Source organism: Phyllobates terribilis, unplaced genomic scaffold (genome assembly GCF_046119375.1).
Source record: "Phyllobates terribilis strain yellow unplaced genomic scaffold, ASM4611937v1 Scaffold_1__5_contigs__length_1240528914, whole genome shotgun sequence".
Classification (NCBI taxonomy): domain Eukaryota; kingdom Metazoa; phylum Chordata; class Amphibia; order Anura; family Dendrobatidae; genus Phyllobates; species Phyllobates terribilis.
The window spans coordinates 1,096,105,936-1,096,119,579 of NW_027362761.1; the positions used below are offsets into that span (position 1 = coordinate 1,096,105,936).

General features: G+C 40.5%; 1 protein-coding gene across 1 annotated transcript in view; it reads left to right on the top strand.

Moving 5' to 3' along the window:
• The first annotated feature begins 1,660 nt into the window (after positions 1–1,660).
• The window catches only part of KLB (klotho beta), a 40,599-nt gene continuing 28,615 nt past the window's right edge, over positions 1,661–13,644 (top strand). Inside the window, exon 1 of the mRNA XM_073646005.1 lies at positions 1,661–2,584. Coding sequence (XP_073502106.1) covers positions 1,853–2,584 — 732 coding nt within the window. The 5' untranslated portion in view covers positions 1,661–1,852. The remainder of the gene's footprint in view (positions 2,585–13,644) is intronic.

The following is a 13,644-nucleotide window of genomic DNA, read 5'->3' on the forward strand; positions in this document are numbered from 1 at the left end:
CAGGTCAGTTTTAGCATTTAGTGAACATGGTAAAAAAAAAAAAGCAATTGTGGAATTGTACGTTTTTGCAATTTCACCGCACTTGGAATTTTTCTCCCCATTTTCCAGCACGCTATACGGTAAAATCAATGGTGTTGTTCAAAAGTACAACTTGTCCCACAAAAAACAGGCCTTCACATGGACATATTTACGGAAAAATAAAGAATTATGGCCCTGGGAAAAAGAGGAGTAAAAAACTAAAACGCAAAAACGGAAACACCCAAGGTGGTGAAGGGGTTAAAAATTAAGGGCTTTGATGGCTGCAGTTACTTATTGTGTCATTTGGAAAAGATAGATATCTAAAAAAATTAATTGACAGACGAGGAAAGTCCAAGGAACATAGTAGATTTTTTTTATAAATGGTAGGAATAAGATTCAGGCATAATCAAGCACTTCAAATATCCTTATAAAACCATTTCACCGGATTGTCGAGTGATAACTTCATGATCGGTGGGGGTCCGACCACTGGGACCCTCATCGATTGTCAGAACGGGGAAATTTATTCCTTGTTAGCATGGAGTAGTAGTGCACATGCTCGACCATGGACCACTCCTTATGGAGCTGCCTACTGCTGGGCTTGGCTTTTTCTGGCATAATAGAGAATGAATGAAGCAATCGGTTGAGCGTCCTAGCTACTGATTCATTTTGTACCAGGAATGAAAGTTCCTCATTGGGAATAGAGGTCTAAGTAACGTTTCTCCTTTTGGAGAGTGACATACCAGCTCTGGCATGTCAAGGTAAGGAGGCTTATTCGCCATGCAATGCTCCTCTGGGAAATTTTATATGCAAATTGCCTCTACAGAGAAAAAGAGGACTTGAACTCTATAGCGCCACCTGCCAGAGCAGGTATGTCACTCTCCACAAGGAGAAACGTTAAATTTCCCAGAGGAGCATTGCACGGCGAATAAGCCTCCTTACCTTGGCATGCTAGAGCCGGTATGTCACTCTCCACAAGGAGAAACGTTACCCCTTAGACCTCAGTTCAGAGCCTCTCATCTAGCCAAATCAGTTCTCATACTTTGCACTGATGAGGGCCAACAGCCCGAAACACGGTGTCTGCAAATTGAGATTCTGATTTGGCTTTTATCCTAAGTCTTATTGCACGACCCTTTAAAAGGTTGAATCATGTCTTGTAGGATTGCTGCTTCCAATAGGTGGCGCTATACAGTTCAAGTCTTCATTGGGGATAAAAATTGGGTCAACCACTGACCAGCAAGTTATTTCTCATGCTATTAAAAACAACTCCTTTAGGTCAAAAATGGCACATAATTAACAAAGTTAAAATCCCCCAAAACACCACTGTGTTTCTGGTGGCTATACCACTCTTACTCTTGGCATAATTGGTGGGAATGCGATCAGCATAAAGCAGTGGCTGTTCCGTGCAGAATGCACACTATGTATACCTTGAATTGTGTGCACAGTCTCATTCAGTCAGTTTTGCCTATGGCTTTTTATGCTGTTGTAGTCTTTTGGCATGTATAAGGTTAAGCGTATGTAGATATAGGAATAGCTCAGTGCAATGTAAGAAACATGTTCCCCAGAATTATGAAAGCAAATGAGGTTCTGAATAGCTGGTGCAAGGACACACCACCCCCTCTTTCAGCGACCCCTCCTGAGCTCACAGTTCAAGCTAATCATTGACAGGACTTTTACAATCCAGTTCTATAGAGCAGCTGAGATAAGACAGTCCTGCGCTGGGAGCAGAAGACAGCAGAGGGATCTCAACTATTCTCTGCAGCAACTGAATGGAAGTCTCTCCATCCCTACACATGAAAGGAGCCTCATAATAACCAGGAGATCTGGAGGGGACACAATGGCTGAATTTTGGCTGAAGTGCTACTACTGGATCTTATTAGTTTTGACTAAAGAAGCCATTGGAAATCCTGGAGAAGGCATGCAAGTCTGGGAAAGACTGAGTCAAGTAAACCCTTTAAATGAAAGTCAGCTTTTCACCCATGGAACATTCCCTCCTGACTTTCTTTGGGGTGTTGGAAGCTCTTCATTGCAGATAGAAGATGACCACTCCAGCAGGGGACCTTCTGTATGGGACCATTTTATGAAGACCCATCAGTCTTCAAGAGGCATGCCTTCCATGGACCAGCCTGCCACTTCAGGCAACTTCTCAAGAAAAGAGATGCCAGCTCTGGAGTTTTTAGGGGTGAATTTTTACCATTTTTCAATTTCTTGGCCAAGACTGTTCCCACAAGGAAATGATGTCCCAAGTGAGCAGGGTGTGCGCTACTACAACAGCACCATAAGTTTGCTGATCAGAAAGGGCATTCAACCAGTGATCACCCTTTACCACTGGGACTTACCTGTACCCATACAGGAAAAATATGGGGGCTGGGCAAATGAGAGTGTCATCCACCTATTTAAGGACTATGCCACGTTTTGCTTCCTAAAGTTTGGCGATCGGGTCAAGTATTGGATCACTATGCACAACCCTTATCTGATTGCCTGGCATGGGTATGGCACAGGGATGAATGCCCCTTGGATTACAGGAGGCGATGTAGCTGTGTCTGCAGTGGCACATAACCTCATCAAGGTAAATCCCTGTATAAACCCCTGTATAAATGCAATCGTTCAATGTTTCTGTGCTTGTTACTGATGTCTACAGAGATGCTGGATTATAATAGTAATAAAATTATATATCATCGGGTGATATGGGATAATGGAATAATATTCACTTGAAGCTGTGTCCAGAACACAACTAAAATTTCCATAGCTGGTCATTTTACATTCCTGCTATCTAGCGCACTTGTAAGACCAAATTATGGGAAAATAAGTTCTCCCAAAATAGTTTAAGAAATGGTGCAGAATTTTTTTTATATATCTTTAGAAATAATCCAAAATTAAAAAAGGATGATTTACTGGATTTACCAAATTCTATGTCATATTCATTGCATGTTTGTATATACACGTCTTTCTGGTGAAATATTTAGTAAGGCAACATGATGACCAACTGCAAATGTGCATTTTATAATTACGGTCTATTATCGTTTATTAGTAACCCCAAACAGTAATTTGCATAAGGGTATGTTCACACATGACGGATACGCTGTGAAGTTTCTGGATTTGTTAGCAGAAAGTCTGCAACAGTAGCAGCAAATGTGGATGACATTTTACCAAGTCTCTTGCACACACAGCTAAAGAATCTGCAGTGAAAAGCTGCTGAGATCTATAGTCAAAACTCAAAGCAAAGCCACAATAAGAAGAATTAAAATTACCCCAATATTCAAGAAAAAAACACAGCAAAAGTGTTTACCTGCCAGAACTCAGAACTAGTGCACTACCAGGATGCAGCAAGCCCATATAATAAAGATGGCGGCAACACAGGTGCAAAATACTGATGAGACAATCACTCACAACCTACCATTTCATGGAGGGGGTGATTGCTTAGTATTAAAATTGCACACAAAAAGGCTTGTATAGGGTGATGTTCACACATGGGTGGTGCACAGTATCTGGCTTACAGCCTATTAGTTACGCCCATACTATATCTAATATTAGAAACTGACAAGTCCACATCATGTCAGTTTATGGAAAGGATTCTCAGCTGATTTATGAGGGTAAAACATACGCAAATCCTCATTACAATCTGTGACAGATGAGAATCTGTGGCAAAATCTGCTGTGGAAAATTAATTAGTTTGAAAGTATCCTAAAATTTACTATGTACTCACTTATAGCAATTGAATAACATATACTCACATTAATCAGTAGGTTTCCCAGGGTTACATTCTATATTGATATGTAAACTGCTCAAAAAAAATTAAGGGAACACTTAAACAACAGAATATAACTCCAAGTAAATCAAACTTCTGTGAAATCAAACTGTCCACTTAGGAAGCAACACTGATTGACAATCAATTTCACATGCTGTTGTGCAAATGGAATAGTCAATAGATGGAAATTATTGGCAATTATCAAGACACACTCAATAAAGGAGTGGTTCTGCAGGTGGGGACCACAGACCACATCTCAGTACCAATACTTTCTGATGTTTTGGTCACTTTTGAATGTTGGTTGTGCTTTCACACTCGTGGTAGCATGAGACGGACTCTACAACCCAGAGAAGTTGCTCAGGAAGTGCAGCTCATCCAGGATGGCACATCAATGCGAGCTGTGGCAAGAAGGTTTGCTGTGTCTGTTAGCGTAGTGTTCAGAGGCTGGAGGCGCTACCAGGAGACAGGCCAGTACACCAGGAGATGTGGAGGGGGCCGTAGGAGGGCAACAACCCAGCAGCAGGACCGCTACCCCCGCCTTTGTGCAAGGGGGAACAGGAGGAGCACGGCCAGAATCCTGCAAAATGACCTCCAGCAGGCCACAAATGTGCATGTGTCTGCACAAACGGTTAGAAACCGACTCCATGACGGTGGTATAAGGGCCCGATGTCCACACATGGGGGTTGTGCTCACAGCCCAACACCGTGCAGGACACTTGGCATTTGCCACAGAACACCAGGATTGGCAAAGTCGCCACTGGCGCCCTGTGCTCTTCACAGATGAAAGCAGGTTCACACTGAGCACATGTGACAGATGTGACAGAGTCTGGAGACGTCGTGGAGAGTGATCTGCTGCCTGCAACATCCTTCAGCATGACCGGTTGGCAGTGGGTCAGTAATGGTGTGGGGTGGCATTTCTTTGGAGGGACGCACAGCCCTCCATGTGCTCGCCAGAGGTAGCCTGACTGCCATTAGGTACTGAGATGAGATCCTCAGACCCCTTGTGAGACCATATGCTGGTGCAGTTGGCCCTGGGTTCCTCCTAATGCAGGACAATGCCAGACCTCATGTGGCTGGAGTGTGTCAGCAGTTCCTGCAAGATGAAGGCATTGAAGCTATGGACTGGCCCGCCCGTTCCCCAGACCTGAATCCGATTGAGCACATCTGGGACATCATGTCTCGCTCCATCCACCAACGTCACGTTGCACCACAGACTGTCCAGGAGTTGGCGGATGCTTTAGTCCAGGTCTGGGAGGAGATCCCACAGGAGACCATCCGCAATCAGGAGCATGGCCAGGCGTTGTAGGGAGGTCATACAGGCACATGGAGGCCACACACAATACTGAGCCTCATTTTGACTTGCTTTAAGGACATTACATCAAAGTTGGATCAGCCTGTAGTGTGTTTTTCCTCTTTAATTTTGGGGGTGACTCCAAATCCAGGCCTCCATTGGTTAATAAATTTGATTTCCATTGATGATTTTTGTGTGATTTTGTTGTCAGCACATTCAACTTTGTACAGAACAAAGTATTCAATGAGAATATTTCATTCATTCAGATCTAGGATGTGTTATTTGAATGTTCCCTTTATTTTTTTGAGCAGTGTATATACCTATATACAAATGGGATCAATGTGGATGTTTAATCCTTTACCCCGGGAAACCTTCTTATCTAAAACATTGAATATATTGCATATTCTCACAAGCACTAATTTAAAGGAGGAATAATAAAATCAATCATGTAATTTTTTGCATGTAAATTGTGTGATTGAAAATGGATGATGGTTGAGAATACTAAAAATATTACTGTCTATCATTTTTTAATCACTAAAGATAATTGTTTTCCGTTTCATATTCAGATGTATAATAAAAATTTATATTGTGGTATTGTGTTAGCCCAAAAAATTTATGTAAGTGCTTTTATGAAAAAAAAAAAATATTCATTGAGTGATTCTTTTATTTATCAGCCAGAAATATTAAATAGAAATATAAATTTTGTGGTTTGCCAAAAAAGGTATATCTCATAGAATGCTTTTGTCTGTTTTGGCTTAAAATTATTTATATACCCTCTTATTCAAAATTAATGGCTATAACTGTTTGAATCTTTTGAAATTCAAATTTGCCTGGTTTGACAAACTTTTCTGCTAAATTGTTTTTCATCAAATCAGTTTGCCATGAATCTCAATATTGCAAAGCCTGAAATTTCCCATAAAAGACATGTGTAACACTCTCAGGTCTCATAGGACTGTATCCAACCTCGTTCAAATTCCTTAACACAAACACAGGCTTAGTATTGTCAAAGTGACCTCATCATACAAACAGATGACAACCCAGTTGTAACCAACATCCCATTTAATAAGTCAATGAAGTTCCAGACATTTCATGATTTTTACAAATTAAAAAGCAAATTGTCTCTTCAGAGAGGAAGAGGACCAGAACACTAGGACCACCTACAGGAAGTAGCAATCCTAAAAGTCAATAGTGACCCTTTAATGAGCCTTATCACATGACTTAGGATAAAAGCCAGAACCAGAAACTCAATTTGCAGACAAATTAAAAAGAAATGGTCTAAAAATTATCACTCTTAGTCATTTGTAATCAGGCAGACCATTACATACAGAAAACTGATTCAAACTGACAGTGTTGCTGGCAGAGGTAACATCATCCTGCTGTGAATCAGACGAGTGATGTGCCACGTAGTTCATAATACCCAGACGCAAAGGAGAACTACTGTGACCTTTGGTTGGTAGTACTGCTGTCTGGATGGCTGGTGCCAATTGTAGTTGTTGTGATTCTGCTGCTCATAGTGGCTCCCACATTTTTAGTCGTCATGTATTTTTTTCTTTTACCATACATATTGGTCTGGCATTTTCAGATGCAAAATAGATATGCAAAAACAAAATTGTTTGTAACACACACACACTTTGTGAGGTAGACAGTCACAGTTAAATGTCTGGGTTATGGGAAATTTTCTTTTGTATTTAAAAATAACCCAAACAATTATTATTTCACAAAAAAAAATTGAAAATATAATGCAAAAACTTGGTGCAGTCACTTGTGAAAAGCTATTTTTTTATGTAAAAAATATTCTACTGCCCCACTGCTGCTTTCCAAAACATTAAGAACTAAGAAAAAAATGTGTAATTGTAATTTAAATATAAGAGGACAGATGCCAGCTATACAATATAACTGATCAATCACACTGAATCTAGAACTGAAATTAGCACCTCTCCCCCTTTCAATATGTGTATTATTCACAGGCTAAAACACTTATCTGCAGTTGGAGAACACATTATTGTCTGGAGTATTTGTCCAGTATTTTAGACCTTTCTCTTTCTATCTCTTGCTGAGCTGTGAGCTCTGCTCTTTTCTCACTAACCTAAAGCACCCTAAATGGCTGCTGCATTCCTTGCCTCCGCTTTTATACAAGCTATGATAGTCCCTCCTGTTGGTTGCTATGCCATATGATGTGATAGCTGCAAAGCTTTATGGGGAAGCCTGCACGGTTGTTCCTGAGGTCATGTGAACTTTCTGTGGCTGATGCAATCTTCTGCATTGTGTAAAATGGAATTTGTTTTTGGTGATTCGAGCAAATCAAATCACAAATTGTTTGAATTCGATGGGGCATGTGAATTTCATAAAATTCAACACAAATTCTATTCACGTCCAATTGAATCGCTCATATTTAGCTGTAACAATTGAAATCCGCTTTATTATCTAGAGCACACATTAGTCATTCTTCAAAATTCTTCATAGCATTTATCTTAGCAACTGAGAAAAACACAGATGAGATCTTTTCTATATGCCCATTAGAAGTTCGAAGAGGGTTGGCAGGTCTTGTTCTCCAGGAGCTGCACTTTATATTTTCCTAAAAGAATGTACAAAATAAAAACGACAAGACTTTAAAGATACTGTACGTCTTATGCGCTCAGTGTATATTACATCTATCTAGAGGTGTCCTTGATGCTATGTAGCGCCACATAATCAAAGCAATACTTCAACTGCAGTGCAATCACCCAGTTTTGATTTACATCTATCATTGAGGTCACTGATGAATGATCAGATCCAACTATAAATCAGTCACGCGGAAGATATCACATACTTTATTGTCTCTCCCTTTATTGTTGCATCCATTGTCCGTGTGGGCAATATGGAGTGGCTGTCGCAAGATCATCCATCTCTAAGACACATATGGCCATTATTTCCATACGATGTTTAACATGAATGCCGGATAGAAACTTGTCCGGTGTATCAGTTGTGTTGCTGGATAGGTGCAGGTACCGATCCAGAGGCTGGATCACAATATTTCATGTAACATTTATGATCCATTGGGGAGTAAATAGGGAAAAAGTGTTATTTTTGCATAAGTTGTTTTCTGATTTGAGTTGCATTAGGCTAAAAAACTGAGCCTGATGCATCGGATAAATGTGAACTCCGCCTAACAGGTATTTTTTACAGCTGTGCAGGTAGGTAAACTGCTTTGATCATGTCTGTCTGACTGTGTCTATTCAATTTTTGGGGGGGAGATAATATTTATTCCCTGCGTTACCCCATAGCTTATTTAGAGCTTATACATCCAGTATTATTACAGCTTTGTGGCTGTGCGCATTAACCTAAATACATATACATTGCTTATTTGCAAAGCTTAATATTTGCATATGCAAAGTCCATTTTTGCAGAATGACTAACTTTTAATGAGGGAATTATAGCAATATTTATTATCTGTATATTAGTAATACTGAGACTAGAAGAGCGTCCTGATAGAAGAGATCTAAGTACATTATTGTTACTATTATTCTTATTATTTTTTATTAATCACAGCTCTCAGATCACTAGTTGGTGTTGGCCTTCATTGCACATAGGGTTCTCCCAAAGAAATCTTGGTTGTTGTAATGAATCGGCATAGGATGAGCTTTCTGCAGTTGACTGATGGTAATTTTCTTGTTATTTTATTATTATTATTATTATTATATAATATATTATCATTTTTTTATTATTATATTATCATTTTATTATTACTACTATAATATATATTATTATTATATTTATTATCATATTATTATTATTACCAATCAGCCATAAAATTAAAACAAAAAAAAAATTAGAAAAATTGATAAATGTAAAAATCTGAGCAATTTTGACAAAGGCCAAATTGTGATCTTTAGATGACTGGGTCAGAGCATCTCCAAAATGACAGATCTTTTGGGTGTTTCCAGGTCGGTACCTACCAAAAGGGATTCTAGTAGGGACAGCAGATGAACTTGCAACAGAGACATGAGCGGGCAACATCGTTGCTAACTGCCCAGAAATCCCAGGACAGTCCGTAAAAATAGGACACTTTTTTGACTGTAATTATGATTTTACAGTCCACATTGAATGCAGTGGATATCGTCATATCAGAATTATCGTCTGCAAACACGTATCACCTGTAATCATAATGATCCATTATGGTATTTCAATGCGTCCATAAAAAATATGGACGCATTGATTTTTTGATAAGTTGTCCAGAAAAATTAAAGTCAACTTGGCAAATCTGGCAGCCAAGGCTCATTGATACACGAGGGGAGTTAGGGGAAGCCAGTGTGCTCCAATCCCGTAGAAGAACTTTCATGCCAAAATCTGGAGTGGACGTAAGGAAGAGCAGAAGTTTGACTTTCCATTATATTTCCGTTGAGTCTAGGAGCCACTCCTGAAGCAAATACTGATCAAATCTGCAATGTATGATGAGGTTGTGATCTCTGCTTACAGTGCAACTGATTATTAATCTTTGTAATACCCGCGGACTGTTGTATCCTTGACTTTTGGATCTTGTGTGCGTTGTGCTTACTTCAGATTCTCCATGTTGACTTTGTTAGGGCCAGCACTGACCAGTCTCACCGGGTAGTAATGGAGATATAAAGTAAGCAAGATTTGTTTTTTTTCATCATAACGCTAACCAGTTTCTTCTAAGAATTGATGACCATCCAATATACTGTATATCAGTGATCTGCAAAATGTGACTCTCCAGCCCTTGCAATGCTGGGAGTTGTAGTTTCACAACTATGACACTGGCTTTTTTTCCAGCATTTAGTATGTTTGAAGACTTCTTTCTCTGCTCCATTTCTTCTTATCTCCACTGTTTACACGTAAAGACAAAGATCTTGTTTGTTATGATCAGGAGAGGAGTTACAAAATTGTTCATCCTGATTTTCCTGGTTAATCAATAGAAGGGCAGAGCCACAGCAGAGAGGCAGGAAAATAGGAAAGAGAAGAAAGAGGGGCTGTTTGTAACTCCGTAAATCAAAGTACATGCATACGATGTTCATGGACTGTGGAAAGCATGGTGCCAACCAGTGTGGCTACTGCAATGACTGCCAATATTGGTCGTTCCCCAGGATAACTATTCAATAGGATATTTAAAATATATCAAATTATGATGCCAGAATTTTTTTTTTATTTAAGCTGAAATTAAATACATTTATTTAATGTATTACTTTGAACTGATCATTATAGTTTACTGGGTTCATGCACTATCTGTCACGGGTATGTCGCCCTGCAGTTGGTTGCAGGAGATCTCTACGTTTGACATTACAGACATCTTCTTAGAGGCTGTCTCTAGGACCCAGCAGCTACCTCCCTCTGGCTAATTAACTCCCTGGCCTGGGTATATAAATATCTGTTCTAGAGGGAGGTGCCGGCGATATTAATTACTTGTGAAGGCTTTAGCAAGAGCAGTACTTTGTCCTCTCTGGAGCTTGAGGCCGAGTTTGCATTTGTCTGGAGTCATCTAAAGCTAAGCAATTTCCCCCTGTTTGTCCTTCCTTGTTTCTAAAGTGATTAGTGGAGATCGACTAGTGCTCATCTCCTCCCTTCCCTAGCCTGAGCCAAACGCCAGGGAATGACAGGGCGAGGCATGCGTGCAGTGATTGGTGAAGAGCCAATACAGGGAAGTTAGGGGAGACAGGGTGACGCTAGATCAAGCTAGGAGGTCTCCACTTCCCCCTTTCCCTAGAGTCTGGGCTCCCTTTCCCTCTTCCCTTTGTGTTGCAATAAGTCTTTCCCACACCTTGCGTGACACTATCACTGCTATAATTTTTCCGACTTCTATTTTAATCTGTAGATAACAAATTTCTAATGCCTACCCTTGTTATAGGTCACCAATATCAGATCGGTGGGGGTTTGACCCCTGGCACCCCTACCCAATTAGACAGAGGCTGGATGTGAACGGAGAATGGAGTGAAACACCGCTGCACCGTCACACTGTTTAGTGGCCACTGCCGGTACTGCAGCTCAAATAAAAATGTAATCCGGCACTCTTTGCATGATTTTATTCAGATTCTAGTATAGCTAAAAATAACATTTCTGTCAAGTCGACCTTCTTCAGGTTGTACACTAGTGATCTATATACACGTATGTGGAATAGCGATTCCGGCTATTTCAGAATTCAAAAAGCTGTCCACTGATTCCAGGATACGGGGGCATAGCTTCAGGTGCTGCTGTGCAGCTATTATGAGGAATACGGTACGTAGTTGTCCCATGTGTGGAACCAGGCGTCTGTGCTGTGGGGTGACCTCAGTTGTTATGAATGTCCACGTGGACAGACAGCAGAGGAACATCCTTGCAAGTCATATACCTAAACATGGTTCTCTGTTATCCCTCATAGCATCCACAGGGAGCCCTATACACGGATATTGCTGCATTGCTAAAGTCAAGTATCTAACCACCTGTGTACATGAGCCAACTAGGATGCTACTGAGTAGTTGTACATATTACTTTGGATTTTTTATTGCTTTAGTTCCATGATTTATGAAAATGGTTTGTTAAGCTATAGACAGAACAAACATCAGGTTAAAAACTCCCTCTTGAGACATCACATGGGCGGCAAGCAAGATATCGCCTATCGGTGAACCTTGAGTGCACACCTGTTGTGTAAGAGCAGTTCTCATTATAGTAAGCCCTACTCCTAACCAGGAGCTTATCCCTTTGGCTCTAGAGGACAATATCTCCTAACTTCATCTACTTTAGGTTTCATGATTAAACTGATTTTAATTAGGTGAATGTTCTGGACGGGCTGTTTTGATGCAGTGTTCAGCTTAAAAGGTTGTTCTCTTCATGATAAAAAGATACATTTCAAAGTGGTTGTAAAACAAACAACTTTGCAATTTTACTTTTAATTAAAAATCCTCTCCATTCTCAAGAACAGACCCCCACTGCAATCGGTGGCAAGTATCTTAGGCTTGCAGTGCAGCACTTACAAGCTCTTTGCTATAGAGCATGCAAGTGCCGCCGCTATGAAGCTGGCTAGATATCTGTACTAGTGCCCTTGCAGTCCTCCAATGCTACAGAGACTAAATTGATTCTGCTTGTAGCTTTGGAGAGTGCACTGTTTTGGCCAGCGGCACAACCGTGGTACTGGTCTGAACTGTCAATCAATCAGTACTGCAATGACATGCAGAGAAGAGGAAGCTGGGAGGCATGGGAGCGATATGCTCCTGAAGAATGTCCTTTGTGTCCAAACCATGCCGTTTGAGCCTATGACTCTGTCTCTAGACTCTTTGCAGTGTTCGACAATTCTGGCTTTCTTTGTGCTGAATCTGTGTCCCCAAGATGATACATATGAAATACAAATAGTTTTCATCAGGCCATAAACATTATATTTTTTTTCATGCCAATCTCATTGATTCCAATAGGTTTCAATGAGTATTGGGCCCCTGAAAAAAGAATGAGGAAAGTTAGGGTTTTTTTTTTTATTTCTATATCTGGAAGTGTGAGTGAGAGTTTTTGAAAAAATGATCATTTATTTAACAGCTCTCTAAAAAAAGAGATTTTTTTTTACAACAGATCTATTTCTACTGGATAAGTGATTAATGTCTGATCAGTGATCCCTGAATGGCCCACGACTGAGAATGGAGAGGCTGTCGAGCAGACACCGATTGAGCAAAAATGGCCAGTTATACATTTATAAAAGTATTTCGTACTCTTGTATATCATATATCCTGTACATAGATCATGCCAGGTTTGATACATTTAGTGTTCCATAAAGATAGATCAATAGTACCATTTTCATTACTAATCATCATTATTATTGCATACCAGTAACATTATTATTATGTTACTATACAATTTGTCTCTTCAAGAAAGGAAGAGGACTTGAACTCAAGTGCCACTTATTGAAAGTGCAATCCTAAAAGTCAATATTGACCCTTTAACAAGCCTTGCCATATAACAAGCCTTGCCATATCAATTTGCAGACACATGTTTCGGTGTGTTGCTCCTCCTCAGTTCAAAGCATAAGATCTCATTTGGCTGTATGAGAAGTCTCAGACTGGGGCCTAAGGGGTAACGTTTCTCCTTGTGGAGAGTGACATGCCTGATATGCGAGTGTATGGAGACTAAGGCCGAGTTCACACGATGCGTTTTTAATGCGCTTCCGCGGCGTTTTTGCAGTTGCGTAAATGCCGCAGAAACGCATTAAAAACGCATGGTAGAAGGGCAGCAATGTTCCCCAATTGAAATCCGCATGTGCTGTGCCCATGATGCGGATTTTTCCGCAGCGTAAACGCTGCGCTCAAAAATACGCAGCATGTCAATTAATTTAGCGTAAACGTGGCATTTTCGCCGCCATTGACTTGCATTAGACCGCGCCAATTCCGCAAGACTGCATCTGTACTTGCCTTATTGGCGCGTTCTAATGTGCGGATGGTACCCGGGTGTAGATGAGAGGAGAGTCTCCTCCACACCCAGGTACCATTAAAAAAGCTGTAAAACAAGAATAAAATAAAAAATAAATGTATACTTACCTTCTGTCGGCCCGCGCACCGCTCCTGCTTGGTTCCCTGCACTTTGCAGTGAAGTTCCTGCGCTGACGTCAGAGTCATGTGACGGGTCACGTGACGCTGACGTCG